General features: G+C 48.4%; 1 protein-coding gene across 3 annotated transcripts in view; it reads right to left on the reverse strand.

The window, feature by feature from the left end:
- Positions 1 to 2,171: 2,171 nt before the first annotated feature.
- The window catches only part of LOC135233913 (forkhead box protein J3-like), a 120,877-nt gene continuing 109,627 nt past the window's right edge, over positions 2,172 to 13,421 (reverse strand). For all 3 annotated transcript variants that reach the window (XM_064297884.1, XM_064297886.1, XM_064297885.1), the window contains 5 exons: positions 12,984 to 13,400; positions 12,236 to 12,337; positions 9,615 to 9,815; positions 9,012 to 9,113; positions 2,172 to 8,243 (listed from right to left, as the gene is read on the reverse strand). In XM_064297884.1, the coding sequence (XP_064153954.1) occupies positions 8,131 to 8,243; positions 9,012 to 9,113; positions 9,615 to 9,815; positions 12,236 to 12,337; positions 12,984 to 13,400 (935 nt within the window). In that variant the 3' untranslated portion in view covers positions 2,172 to 8,130. The remainder of the gene's footprint in view (positions 8,244 to 9,011; positions 9,114 to 9,614; positions 9,816 to 12,235; positions 12,338 to 12,983; positions 13,401 to 13,421) is intronic.

Consider the following 13,421-nt stretch of genomic DNA (forward strand, 5'->3'; position numbering starts at 1 on the left):
TCCCGGGATCCAGTCCAGGATTAACCAGCTCCGCGCCGCGCAGGCGAGCGGCCGTGCGCCGAGGAGAGAACATACAAAACATTTATAACATGATTCAGGGAGCCGGGGCCCCTTCCTCCCGCCACAGCTCAGAATGGCCAGAAGAAAGGGAAGAAAAGAAAGAAGGGGGAAAAAAACGGTCTGTACGAATCCAGGGGAAACGTGTGGAGAAAACCAAAATCTAAACCCTGCCATGGTACAGCTGAGCTCCATAACTAAAAAGGGGTTTATTTTAAATGTATTTACATGCGTATACACACACACACACACATATACACACATACATACATACATACATACACTCACTGTCTCTCTCTGTCTTTCTTTAAAAAACATTTTAAAACAAGTTGAGATATTAGGTATGTTTTTATACATTGTCACTTTAAACTTTCGGATTTGTGAAGGTCGAGGATAAAAAAAATAAATAAAACAGTTTCCACTCGTATGAAAAGAAACTTTCTTCTTGCTTAGCACATTACACGCGTTACATAACACTGCAGTGTCAACAAAGGCGCGTGGCTGGAGTCTATTTGCCTCTGGGTGTAATCGAGAAAAGCCTGAGTAGAAACTACATAAACAGAGCAGTTTCAGAGGGTTTTGCCATGTTTACATATTAAAATTACATTAAAAAAAGAGCCTGCATGGCACTGGAGTGCTCAAGGAGTAACTGACAAGTTCTTGTTGCAACCGAATGCAGCGTTCAACTAAGCAACAGCGACACCTGCTGGATAAAAGTGGTAATGTATTATGCTTCTTACCAATATTCTCCTCTCCATACAGCTGGTCATTGACAATCTAATCTTAAAAAGAATTTGATAGAAAACAGTACTTATATATTCTAGAACTGAGCAGATGAACAAACTGAATACGTTGTAAGAACAAAAGACTTCTTCGGTGTTGGGTCCCAGAAAATCTCAGCTGAACAGAAGACACACAACCCAATTCAACAGTACAGGCGGTTATTATTCTATGGGCAAAAGGAGGGCTGTGTGTCACCTAACTGTCTCTCCGAACATTCAGCTGGACATCTTTGACACACTTAATATGGTTCCTGTGACTTCTTGATAAAAAGGGAACCTTGGGGGTCATTGCACGTGCCCACAGATAAGACTGCTTGGAATAATAAAAAAGGATATTCGGCATGTTTTTCTCTTAATATGGCTCACAATCTCAAATAACATACAGGTTATATGTTCCACGCTTCGAAAACATCAACACTTTGCTAAGCAGAACACACCCAAATCCACTAACACACAATTATTGTAGCCTATAACTCATTTTTACCATTACCCATCAAAGGGTCATGTTTAAGGACTATGCAGCCAAATCAATAGATCAATAGCATTTCATGTCTTTATTAGAATGTATATACTGTGCAACAGATGATTACTTACTAAGAATATGAAAGTGTACAGTACACATACACACACACTATATATAGTGTGGGCATGTGCATGCGTGAGAGTATTTACAGAAACACACATGCACGCAGACACACTGCCCTCACCAGCTCCTTGACCTCTCGATGGGTCTCCTCCCCACGGGTATGCGATTTCACCCTAAAAACACGCGCCTCCCTCATCTGCGAGCGCCCCTCCTCAAACGGACAGTGACGGATTGCCCCAGGACTGCTACCACGTCACCCACCCCATAAACGAACGAGGGGGGTCTCCCAGAGAACACCGCTGCTTGCCGGGGTAGGGCGGAGGGGGGGCTGGAACGGGACACCATTCCGGGGATGAGGCGCAGGCTGGGAACTGAGAGCCCCCCCTCTGCCGGTCTGAGGCACTCCATCGCCCCTTTCCGAAGGGACGCCTCACCTGGAACCCCGCATGCGTCCACAGGACCCACACAACCTGAGCCGAAAAAGTCCACCAATCGGCCGAGCGGTTTCCTCAACTCAAGCGTCCTCTGATGATTCTCAAATCACAGCACGACCTCCTCATTTCCCACTCATTCACACAGGTGAGACAGAAGCCATTTCTCTCCGTGCAGCCTGGAAGTCACACAGACACCTACATGTATGTGTCCAGGCACAAGTTCCATACAGAGAATATGCACCAGCGTTACACACAGAGACCTGCACACACACCACACGTCACAAAAAAACACACAATAGAAGTATCAGCAAATGATTCCACAGTGAAGTTAACATTTTATTTTTTGTAAGTGCCATTCATGCATATCAGGGAAAGGGGGGGTCTGGCAGCAACAATCCTAATGACACTTTTTGGAGTTATTTTACAGCACTAAACCCATACAAAGAGTAGCTGTGTCATTGTATTGGACAGCCAAAGTAATAAACCGTGCAATAACAAACAAACAAACAAACAAACAAAAAAACTAAACAAAAAAATTAAAGAAAAACAACAAAAAAGGAGCACAAACAAAAGCAAAAACAACAAATACGAGATAAATGAAGTAAAAACAAAATAACAAAAACAAAAAAATCCATTTTGTTTTATAAACACTGAAACACTGACTTCAGAACGGCAGTACAGGTAAAAGGTAGTGTTACACAAAGAGCCAATGCAGTTTCATCACATATATACAATATAGATATATACATACTGTATCACCCTCTGAATGAACAATAACAAAATACTCTGTGTATTCCCCAATTCTCTCAACCCGGTAACCCCACCTCCTCCTGTGATGCCCCTCCCACCCACAGCAGAAAAAAGGAGAATTGAAAAGGCATATTTACAATAAGCACGGCAGCACACCAACACTGAATAAAATAGACCTCAAACACCAGTACTTGTTGGCAGATTTCTCCCTTAATGTAACACAGCTTTTTTTTTCCTTTTGAAATATTTATTTTTATTTTTCAAATTCCTTTTCATTCATGACTGAAATCTTTCCTCTGCATGTTATCACCTTAACCGGTATAGCAAAAAATTGAATTAGTCTTTAAAAATATTGGACGCACGCACACACACACACACACACACACACACACACATAGAGACACACACACACACACACACAAAGAATTGTAGGATCACTGTTAAAAATCGAATTATGATTTGCCTTTTTAATTTTTTGTAGTCTCTCCCCCTGACACAACATACACACACACAAACACACACACCCACACACGCACACACACACACTTTCTTCAATTTCACCCTACTCCCTGTCCTCACCATGTGTTTCTCCCACATAAGCCACCTGAAGAGGTGGTAATAGGCCCTGTCTCTCTCCCTGCTTGTTGCTGTAGAAACCATACATTGTGAAAAAAAAAAGAAAACTGCATCTCTCCCATCCCAACAAAGACCCCACAGAAGCCTAACGCTGCTGCTGCGCACTACACAGAATAAGCGCGTAATTTCTCATATACACACCGCTATATTTATGCCAACTGACGTTTTCAGCAGTGACATAATTACAGGAAGGCTCAATATTTAGCCTACTGTATCGCTTTAAATGTATCTGTGATTTAAAAAAAAGAACAAAAACCTCCTACGTTGCTTGCTAGCTTAACCCCCTGGGGTTTGAAATGACGGGCCTACAGCAGTTTGAAACGTCAGTGAACGACAGGCGCGCAGGCGAGGAGAAAGAAAGCACGGCGAAGCATTCGCAAGTCTCAAAGGTTAGCTTATTACTTGGCATCATTCATGAACATTTCAATCCAAATGGTTCCAACACCTGCCACTTCACACGAATCTGTTTATATTCTCTGGAAAAAAAACAAAAAAAAAAACCCCCGCCAACGTAGGGTTTGCCACCTGCTCCACTGGTGTCCGCGACCTCTTTCAATCAAACACCACGACACCGGCTTTAGCAGAGCCCGCTATATTAGGAACAGCATATAAAGTAAACACTTTGTAGAGGATCTTTTTGACACTGATTCTGAAGCCTGGGCACGACGGCCACCGAGCTGTTTCAGTGCAGTTCAGACAAACACGACACACACACACACACACCACGACTTGTAAACTGGATGGGAGTGAGTGAACAAAGGAGATACTACAACAGACCGTTCCAACGACAAAGGGCTTTTTCTTTGCAAAAGTACACGACGGACACAATGTGCTTATTATCCTCCATGTCTACAGACAAATAAAACAGTTGTGCACGTTTTAACAAATCAGATGGCTTACAAAAAAAAAAAAAAAAAAAAGACAAAGAATCACTAGTGTTAAAGAACTACGGAGGCTGTTCTTTACTGCCGGTCATCCAATCAGAGGGTCAAACAAACTGCCGACAGATCCGTTGCACTGTCAGTGCATTATGCTTTACATTTACCTAGACGACCAAAAAAAAATTCAAAAGCTCTGCTGAGTCACGCTAAGATGGCCGTTTCCATGGAACAGAGGTGCAGCTCAGCCAATCAGACGTGCTGTCATAAACGCGCCGTAGTGCTGGTCGCTCTCGGAGATTGTCATCGTCGCGGGGCGTTTTCGGAAGAGCGTCACTCCGCCCAAACCCCCTGTGCCTGTGTCTCAGGAAGGAAAGGGGACCCCAGCGCCCAGCCGCTCAGACCACCCGCGGCCGCGCTCAGAAGCGCGAGCTCTGCGGCAGACCAAACGGCCGCACACTCAGGCCACACCCCACACCCCGCACACAGCAGGGAGAGCAGCCCAGAAGGCATCGGGGACCCCTCCTCGGGTTTTGGGGAGCGGCCCGGGTGCACGGCCATCCGTTTCCACAAAGACAAACGAAAAGGGAGCGGATCAGAAGTTTGTTTAGAAACGACACAGTAAAACCAGATCGTCCCGCCAGCGAGCGGAAGAAAGCACAGGGTTTCAAACGCGGAGCAGGAAGTGTGTGCACGTGTGCGTGTGTGTACGCGCGCGCGTCTGCGTGTGAGTGTGAGTATGACTCTGTGCGTGCACGCGTGTGTTTGTGCGTGAACCTGTGTGTACGTGTGTGTACGCGCGCGTCTGCGTGTGAGTACGACTCTGTGCGTGCACGCGTGTGTTTGTGTGTGAACCTGTGCGTGTGTGTGTGCATGACTTTGGGTGTGTGTATGTGCGTGCGTCGGGGGGTGGAGGGGGGCAGGCCCCTTCTCCCATAATTAAACAGTGAGCAGAGAAAGAAAAACAGATGAAGCTATGGTTAGTGTGAGAAGGGGGGATAGAGAAACAGAGAGAAAGGGCGAAGACAAGGCTGAGATGAAGACGGAGGAGATACAGACAGACTGAGGACACAGACGCAGCAGGGACTGTGATCTTCTACCCCACACCCAGAGAACCTGTCCTTCCAGAGCACAGCTTCGCACAGCACTGAAGCTTCCAGCACAGCTCAGCACAGCTCAGCACAGCTCAGCACAGCTCCGCACATTTCACTGACATTCTAAGACCATCTCCTGGGGGGTATTTCATGAAGCAGGATTACTGAGTTAGCCGAATGAACGCGCAGAGTAAAACCCGGAACTGCTCTTTTTACTTCAGTCCATGTTCCAGATTTAGGAGAGCTCCTGGTTTTGCTGAGTGCAGTTATCCAGCTAACTCAATAATCCTGCTTTGTGAAAGAGGGCCCTGCTCACATTCAAACTAAACACGCTCCATTCTAACCTTCTCTGAAGTCGCGACGGGCAAGATCGCCGCTCAACTCTCTCTCTCTCTCTCTCTCTCTCTCTCTCTCGCCCCCCCCCTTGTAAGTTCACTTTGTGCTTTTATGGAGGGGGGGTGATTGTGGTTCAGAAGAATACATTACATCATCCTACACAACACGTAAAGTTCAAACCCACAGAGGGCACGACAGCGCCCCCGTCTGACCACACCGTTGTTACTGCAGCACTGCCGGAGGGGGGAGTGGCTCTAAGGCTTCGGGAGTTGGCCCCGTGGTCAAAAAGCCAGTCATAGTGAGAACAGGAAGGCCCAGTGATGTGCAGCTCGATTATCTATGCACAGACCCATGGCTACAGGGACAGGAAGTCAGTACCAGTCACATCCTGGATACCCTGACAACGGCAGGAAGGAGTCGCTCTCAAGACGGAAATGAAACTCCGGTATTTTTTTTTTTTTTTTTTTTTGTGTGCAGCTGGTTCTTTGATTGATAGAGTTGTTGTGTTCAGTAAATTTCTTTGTCAGACAAGATCTAGCCATTCTTCTCGTTAGTGTTTCTCTTCTGGGTTCCGCACAGTGTTTTTGTACTGTAACCTCCTTACACAGACAGCCACGGGATGCTGCTAAATTTCAAAACCCTTGACTGCTACACTATGAGAACGAGAAGGCTGAGTTTGGACTGTCACCGACCAACCTGCCCTCACACAGTGAGGACCGAGTGAGCCCCACCCCACACACCGCTCCACAAAAATGTTCTGGCAGGACAGAATGGCTATGGAGTAGCAGCAAGGTGCTAATTACACAGTGCGTCACTGCCCTGGGTGTGAATGGTACTGGGATCAGGCCAGCGCTAGCACCAGCAACGCTACCCTGTGCGAAGGTCTGAACCAGAGACAGGGTGTCAAGCTCTTGTGCTTTGAGGCTGAGGCTGCTTAACCAATGGGGCAGCTCTGTAAGAGGGGGGTACACATACACTAGCCTAATGCTTTGGTAAATGCTCAGTTAGTCATTAGGTACTGAACTGTTGCCAGTTAGGGAGCAACCAAGCAACAATATTACATGACATCACTCAAACAGCTGGCTACCTTCTGTAGCACTGGTCCATAGTAAGCAAATTGCATTAAACCACCTACAGCTTGCTTAGCTATGAAGCTGTCCAGGTACAACAGTTATGATGTCACGCGACTGTGATGTCACAAGCTCACTGGCTGCGGAGTCACCGGCGAGGAGCCGATAAGCAGCCCTCGGCGGCGGGGGCGGCGGCCCGGATGTGAGATGCGCAGATTGGCCCTTGGCTCGGCGGGGGAATCGATAGAAGGACACGCCGTCTGATTTCCCCAGCCTGCTCGCACGCCTCCGCCGCTCTGTCCTCTCATAAAAACATTTCATTTAGCCGCGGCGAGGGAGGCGGGGGGAGCGGCGGCGTTCTCGGACGTGTGCAGACACCGGCCCTTCCGGAGCGCCCGTCCCACGCCGGCGGGGACGTGCTGAGCCCCTGCGCATCGGCCCCCAAAGAGCGCACCCACCACTGAGCCTTCAGCGCTACCAAAAATAACCGTCAAAACATTTAAAAGCATTTAAAAAATATAAACTTCTATTTAAAAACATCGGGGTATTTTTCTATGTTTTGAAACATCTCCCGGAAGCATTTTGCAAATGCTCTAGCAGTGAGATAAAAGATTTCACACCTTCAGACAGCACACCGGAGAGACACTCCGTGCGTGTTCTGTAATTGTTATAACAACTACCATAATTTACATTTATTTTATAATTAGATCGAATTCATTAATTTACATCTAATTTATAATTTGAACTTTTCTGTGGTGTCTGCTATAGCTGACTGCAAGTCCTAAATGGGAAACTGGGATGGACGCAGCTGTTTGACCACGGTGCCACGCCCCGGTGGGCGTCTCTCAGTACCCAGAACCCCCCACGGCCAGTGACAGAGCCGAGTGCCGCCCCTCCTCCGGCACCGTCCTGACCACGCCCGCCCCGTGGACATGGGCGAGCCGCGTCCGGTTCCCCACACGCTCCCCGCTCTCCAGAGGCATCCAGCACGGACAGGAAAACGCTCGTTTAAAAAAAACAAACACACACATGAAATACAGACGAGCAAACGTGTCCCAGCGGCAGCTGAGGCCTTTGTCAGTCAACACAGGCAGGATAACAAGCTGAACGAGTCGACCAAAACATCACACAATAGTTAAGAAGCTCAGAGAGCTCCGTCAAAAAAGAGAGATTCGGGATTTTTGAGGGGGTGAGGGGGTGAGGGGGGGGGGGGAGTGGGGGAAGGGATGGGAAGGTGGAGTGGGAGGTGTCATTAGTTCACTTGCCGTCGCCGGCAAGTGCAAAAGCGATCATTTTTATCTTTGTCCTCCTAAATATGATTGTCTTCAAAGTAACTTTCGGTTTTTTTTTTATTCATTTGTTTATTTTTTTTTTGTAAAAAGATCGGGATCAGGAACTTGTACTTGTGGCGTCTCCTGTCCCAGATTGTCTCCCTCCACGGGGCGTGGCAGTCCCAGCCTGGCTCTCCTGTGCCTCTCGGTTACCCCCATGCGCAGCCCCCCCCGGCCTACACGATGGAGTCCCAGTCAAAGTCGTCCTGGATGTCGTCTGCAGGCATGCGCCGCATCTGGAAGTTTCCAGGAGAGATCATGTGCTGCTGGTTCATCTGCGGATGGTGTCCTGAGGAGAGAGGAGGGCCCAGATCGCGTTTGGTGTGTGTGTGTAGACGCAGTCACACACTCACACACACACGCACACGCACGCACGCATGCACTCACACATACACACACACACACACAGGCACACACACACACACTCGCACGCACGCACACACATACACACACACACTCTCTCTCACACACACACACACACTCATACACACACACACACACACGCACACACACTCTCTCACACACACACACACACACACACACACACACACACACACACACACACACACACACACAAAACACACAAACACACACACGCACTCACACACACACGCACGCACTCACACACACACGCACACATGCACATACGCACGCACTCACACACACACGCACTCACACACGCACTCACACACGCACACACACACACACTCACTCACACACACACACGCACTCACACACACACACACACACACACACACACACACACTCACACACACACACACACACACACACACACAAAACACACAAACACACACACACACACTCACCAGAGCTTGTACGTGCGCATGCACATAAAAGCTGATTTATTGATTTCATTAACTGTACTAAAACAATTTATGCTTACAAAGGTTACGTTCTGTAAGGCAGGCCGCTAAATCTGCAGACATATTAAATCTATTCTGCTCCACAGGCCACGCTAAGAGGAGCAGGCTCTGGCTCTGGCTCTGGCTCTGGGTCTGGGTCTGGGAAGGGTAAAATGGAGGCCGGCATACAGTACCTGTCATGGTGGGACCCGCACTGCTCATGGGGGGCATGTGGGGGTACCCTGGGGGGCCCATCATAGGGGACATGTTTTGTCTGGTGTCCATGTAGAGATTTCCTAAACAAGGAAACGCAAGAATAAGAAAAAAGGACACACACACACACACACACACACTCGCTCATACTCTCTCTCTCACACACACACGCACACACACAATCACCTTTCTTTGTGCTTGTTACTTAGGCCAAACCATTTGACTTTGGCTATTTCACACCTAAGCAGATGTTATTCCTTAGATTTATGACTTCATTGTGTAACCTCAGATGACAGTATCATCAGCTGCATTCTGCAGATCTAACTACAGTCAGGTCCCTCCACCCGTCTTCCACACTGTTACTGAAGGGGAGGGGACAGGCTTTAAACTGATCTGATATCTCATGCTCATTTTTCAGCGAAAGTTTGCGTTTTGTACAGGTCTGCTCCCAGGCTCAGCTTACAGCAAAAACTCTGCCACAGTAACAGGGTGGATGTTCATCGTTCTCTTTGAAGATGAAAAAAACAAACAAGGAAACAAACAGCTATCAGGAGACAGGAGAAGAAGTGAGAGTTTGTTCTGACCTGTGTTGATGTGCTGGTTGTGCTGGTTGGGCTTGTTGGGATGCATGGAACTGTGGCACACGGGCGGCTGCACTGCCCCCTGTGGTGGGATGACTCCAGTGCGGGTGAAGAACTGGTTGATTGAAGAGCAGAGGTCTGCGATCTGAGCAGGGTCCAGGGACCAGTTGTTGAGATCCGCCTGCCTCATGCTCTCCTTCAGCCCTGATTCAAAAACACAAACACGTCACTTTGACCAAGTCGCCATCGTTACCGTACTGCGTAGTTCCTGACCTTGCTGTATCACTGCATTTTGGGGAAAAAATAACAGCTCCTTCGAGTAATCAGATTCAAAGTCCAAAGTGGCTTGCACTACCTGAATAATTATAACAATTATTATAATTATAACAATCAATACTGACTAAGGTCACTTAACGGTTATTAGGAAATTTACACACGTGAACATATAAACATTTCCTCAAGATCAGGTCACTCAGCTATTTTGGATTTATTATTCAGCACAATATTCTAAACAGAGATTTAATTACACACTTCGTATAAAAGCATGTCCAACTGAGTACATCTGAATTGAGTCATTAGAAATTAAAGTGTTGTTCTTTAATAGAAGAGTCTTGGAGCGCATCAAAGTACACAGTCTGTTCACGTAGAAACAGAGAAATGGAGTTTATGTGCATGTAGAAACAGAGAAATGGAGTTTATGTGCATGTAGAAACGGAGAAATGGAGTTTATGTGCATGTAGAAACAGAGAAATGGAGTTTATGTGCATGTAGAAACAGAGAAATGGAGTTTATGTGCATGTAGAAATGGAGAAATGGAGTTTATGTGCATGTAGAAACAGAGAAATGGAGTTTATGTGCATGTAGAAACGGAGAAATGGAGTTTATGCGGATGTACAAATGGAGTGTATGTGCACGTAGAAATGGAGAAATGGAGTGCATGCGCATGTAGAAATGGAGAGTATGTGCATGTAGAAATGGAGAAATAGAGTGCATGCGCATGTAGAAATGGAGAAATAGAGTGCATGCGCATGTAGAAATGGAGAAATAGAGTGTATGCGCATGTAGAAATGGAGAAATAGAGTGCATGCGCATGTAGAAATGGAGAAATAGAGTGCATGCGCATGTAGAAATGGAGAAATAGAGTGCATGCGCATGTAGAAATGGAGAAATAGAGTGCATGCGCATGTAGAAATGGAGAAATAGAGTGCATGCGCATGTAGAAATGGAGAAATAGAGTGCATGCGCGTGAAGGGCTCGGCCCCAAAGCAGCGGCTTTGTCTCTTTCTGCAGGTAAATGGCTGCTCCACATCAAAGCAGACGGGCACACCTGCAGAAAGCCTGGTGTGAATGGGGCAGGCCTGGCAGACAGAGAGCACACCTGGTGTGAATGGGGAAGGCCTGGCAGACAGAGAGCACACCTGGTGTGAATGGGGCAGGCCTGGCAGACAGAGAGCACACCTGCAGAAAGCCTGGTGTGAATGGGGAAGGCCTGGCAGACAGAGAGCACACCTGCAGAAAGCCTGGTGTGAATGGGGAAGGCCTGGCAGACAGAGAGCACACCTGCAGAAAGCCTGGTGTGAATGGGGAAGGCCTGGCAGACAGAGAGCACACCTGGTGTGAATGGGGAAGGCCTGGCAGACAGAGAGCACACCTGGTGTGAATGGGGCAGGCCTGGCAGACAGAGAGCACACCTGGTGTGAATGGGGAAGGCCTGGCAGACAGAGAGCACTCTAAATAAGGCCAGGCTCCACTGAGCACACACACTTTGCTGAAGAGTGCGGAATGGAAAGTAGAACAGTGAGATGTGAAATACTGTATAAATGCCCAAATAATACATTTAAAAAACTGAGAAATGGCAGGATGTGCAGCCATGGACAAAGAGAGACAGGCCAAGAAGACATACAAATACACAAACAAAATGGAAAAGAGTCATTTCAGTCCCTGTCGCTTTTAACTGAAGGATCATGGGAGTTATGGGAACCATGCTGCACTGGATACTTAAGAAAATAAAAATAGTGTGACTGTCCAAATACTTATGGACTGCACTATATACGCACACACACATTCTTTGTCTAATCCTTAGAGAGCCAGAGGAACAATCGGCTGACTAACAGAAATTGATTTGATTTCATGATTTCGGTTTAGTTTTTAATGAGTAAACTCGATTCACTACTTTCAAACTGGGTCATGTGAGGAGGGAGAGTTGAGTGAGGTCAAACTGAGCGTGCGCTCACTACCGCTAAAATCTGAGCGTCCGCGCCGTGAACAGACAGCACGTGTCTAACCGCCACAGCTCCACTCTAACAGACACGCGGGTCGTGGGGTCACACAACAGGCCCAAACACCGTAGGAAAAACGGCCAGAGCTTTGCAGCCCAGGATCCCCCGTATGGAAGGCCAGGTGCACACCAGTTCTGTCCAAACAGCGAATGCTGCAATCAGTCACTCCCTGATTCGCTGACAGAGCGATTCCCCCCCCTCCTTTGTTCTCTTCTGTATCCGTTCATTTTGCTGTTTGGGGAGAGGGGCGGAGAGGGGGCTAACTTTAATGTATGTTGGTAGAACGTCCTTGACACTGGCAGAGAGAAAGAGAGAGAGAGAGAGCAAGAGAGAGAGCAGCTATACCTTGAAAGGGCGAGAGATCCACATCTGCCCAGTTGTAGCTGCTGGCGATCCTGCAGCTCTCTTTCAGTGCATCAAGATTGGGGTACCAGTCAGTGGGGAGCCCTGCAGAGACACACCAAGGAGGAGGGATGAACCAACTGCCCAATAAGAAGGCTGGCAGTCTGTGGTGGGAGGAGTACAGGGGCTTTTGGAACGCTGTAATTGGTTGAGCTCCCACTCTCTGCTAATCAAAAACTCATGTGGACCATTAAAAAGACCTTTTTTTTTTTTTTTTGCAAAGCCAATCACTGATAATGTGAGGTGGCTCCGCCCATTTTGGGGTTAATGTGGCCTCACCCTCCAATTCCTCAGCCAGGAGAGAGGATCATCTCCCAGCAGCAGCAAAACAGGCTAAAGGGGTTAGAACAAATGCAGTGCACAATTCACCACTAGGAGGCGCAATTGCCTCAAACTTGCCACTGCTTCTTCAGAATTCAGCTGTGCGCTGGCTAGCCAGGAAATTTTAAACATGCAGCCAGACCAAAGCCAAGGACCCCAGTTTTAACAAACACAGAACAATGCAGACAATTTGAAATATGTGGATTAAAAAAAATAAAGAGAAAGGGAGACTTCCTGCCATCATCACACGCAAAGCGAATCAAAACTGACGCTCTCGCATGCGCACGTCTGGGCCTGAGAGAGGGCAGAATGGGGGGATGAATGAAGAGAAAGCAGGCAGACGAAAGAGAGGAAGGGAGACTGCTCTCACCTGCATTGCAGGACATCTGCTGCTGCGCGGGGTGCTGCGGGTGCGACAGGGACGGATGCTGGTGGTTCTGGTGCTGCTGGGGGTGAGGTGCATGCTGGGACGGGTGCTGTCCGAGCTGCTGCGCGTGCTGGGAGGGGTGGGGCCCGTGCTGCTGGGGGTGCGGCCCGTGCTGGGAGGGGTGGGGCCCGTGCTGGGGGGCGTGGTGCTGGCCGTGCTGGGGCAGGTGCTGGCCGTGGGGCTGGCCGTGGGGCGAGCCGTGGGCGTTCTGGGGGTGGGACAGGGGCACCTGCCCGCCGCTGTTGGCGATGCTGTTCTGGCCGCCGTGGGGGTGGGAGCTGAGGGCGCCACCGGGGGCCTGCTGGTACGAGCAGGAGGTGTGCGTCTGAGGAGCCGAATCCGACGGCAGGCCCATCAGACCTGGGGGGACACAGAGGGCGG

The sequence above is a fragment of the Anguilla rostrata genome, chromosome 11, assembly GCF_018555375.3.
Source record: "Anguilla rostrata isolate EN2019 chromosome 11, ASM1855537v3, whole genome shotgun sequence".
Classification (NCBI taxonomy): Eukaryota; Metazoa; Chordata; class Actinopteri; order Anguilliformes; family Anguillidae; genus Anguilla; species Anguilla rostrata.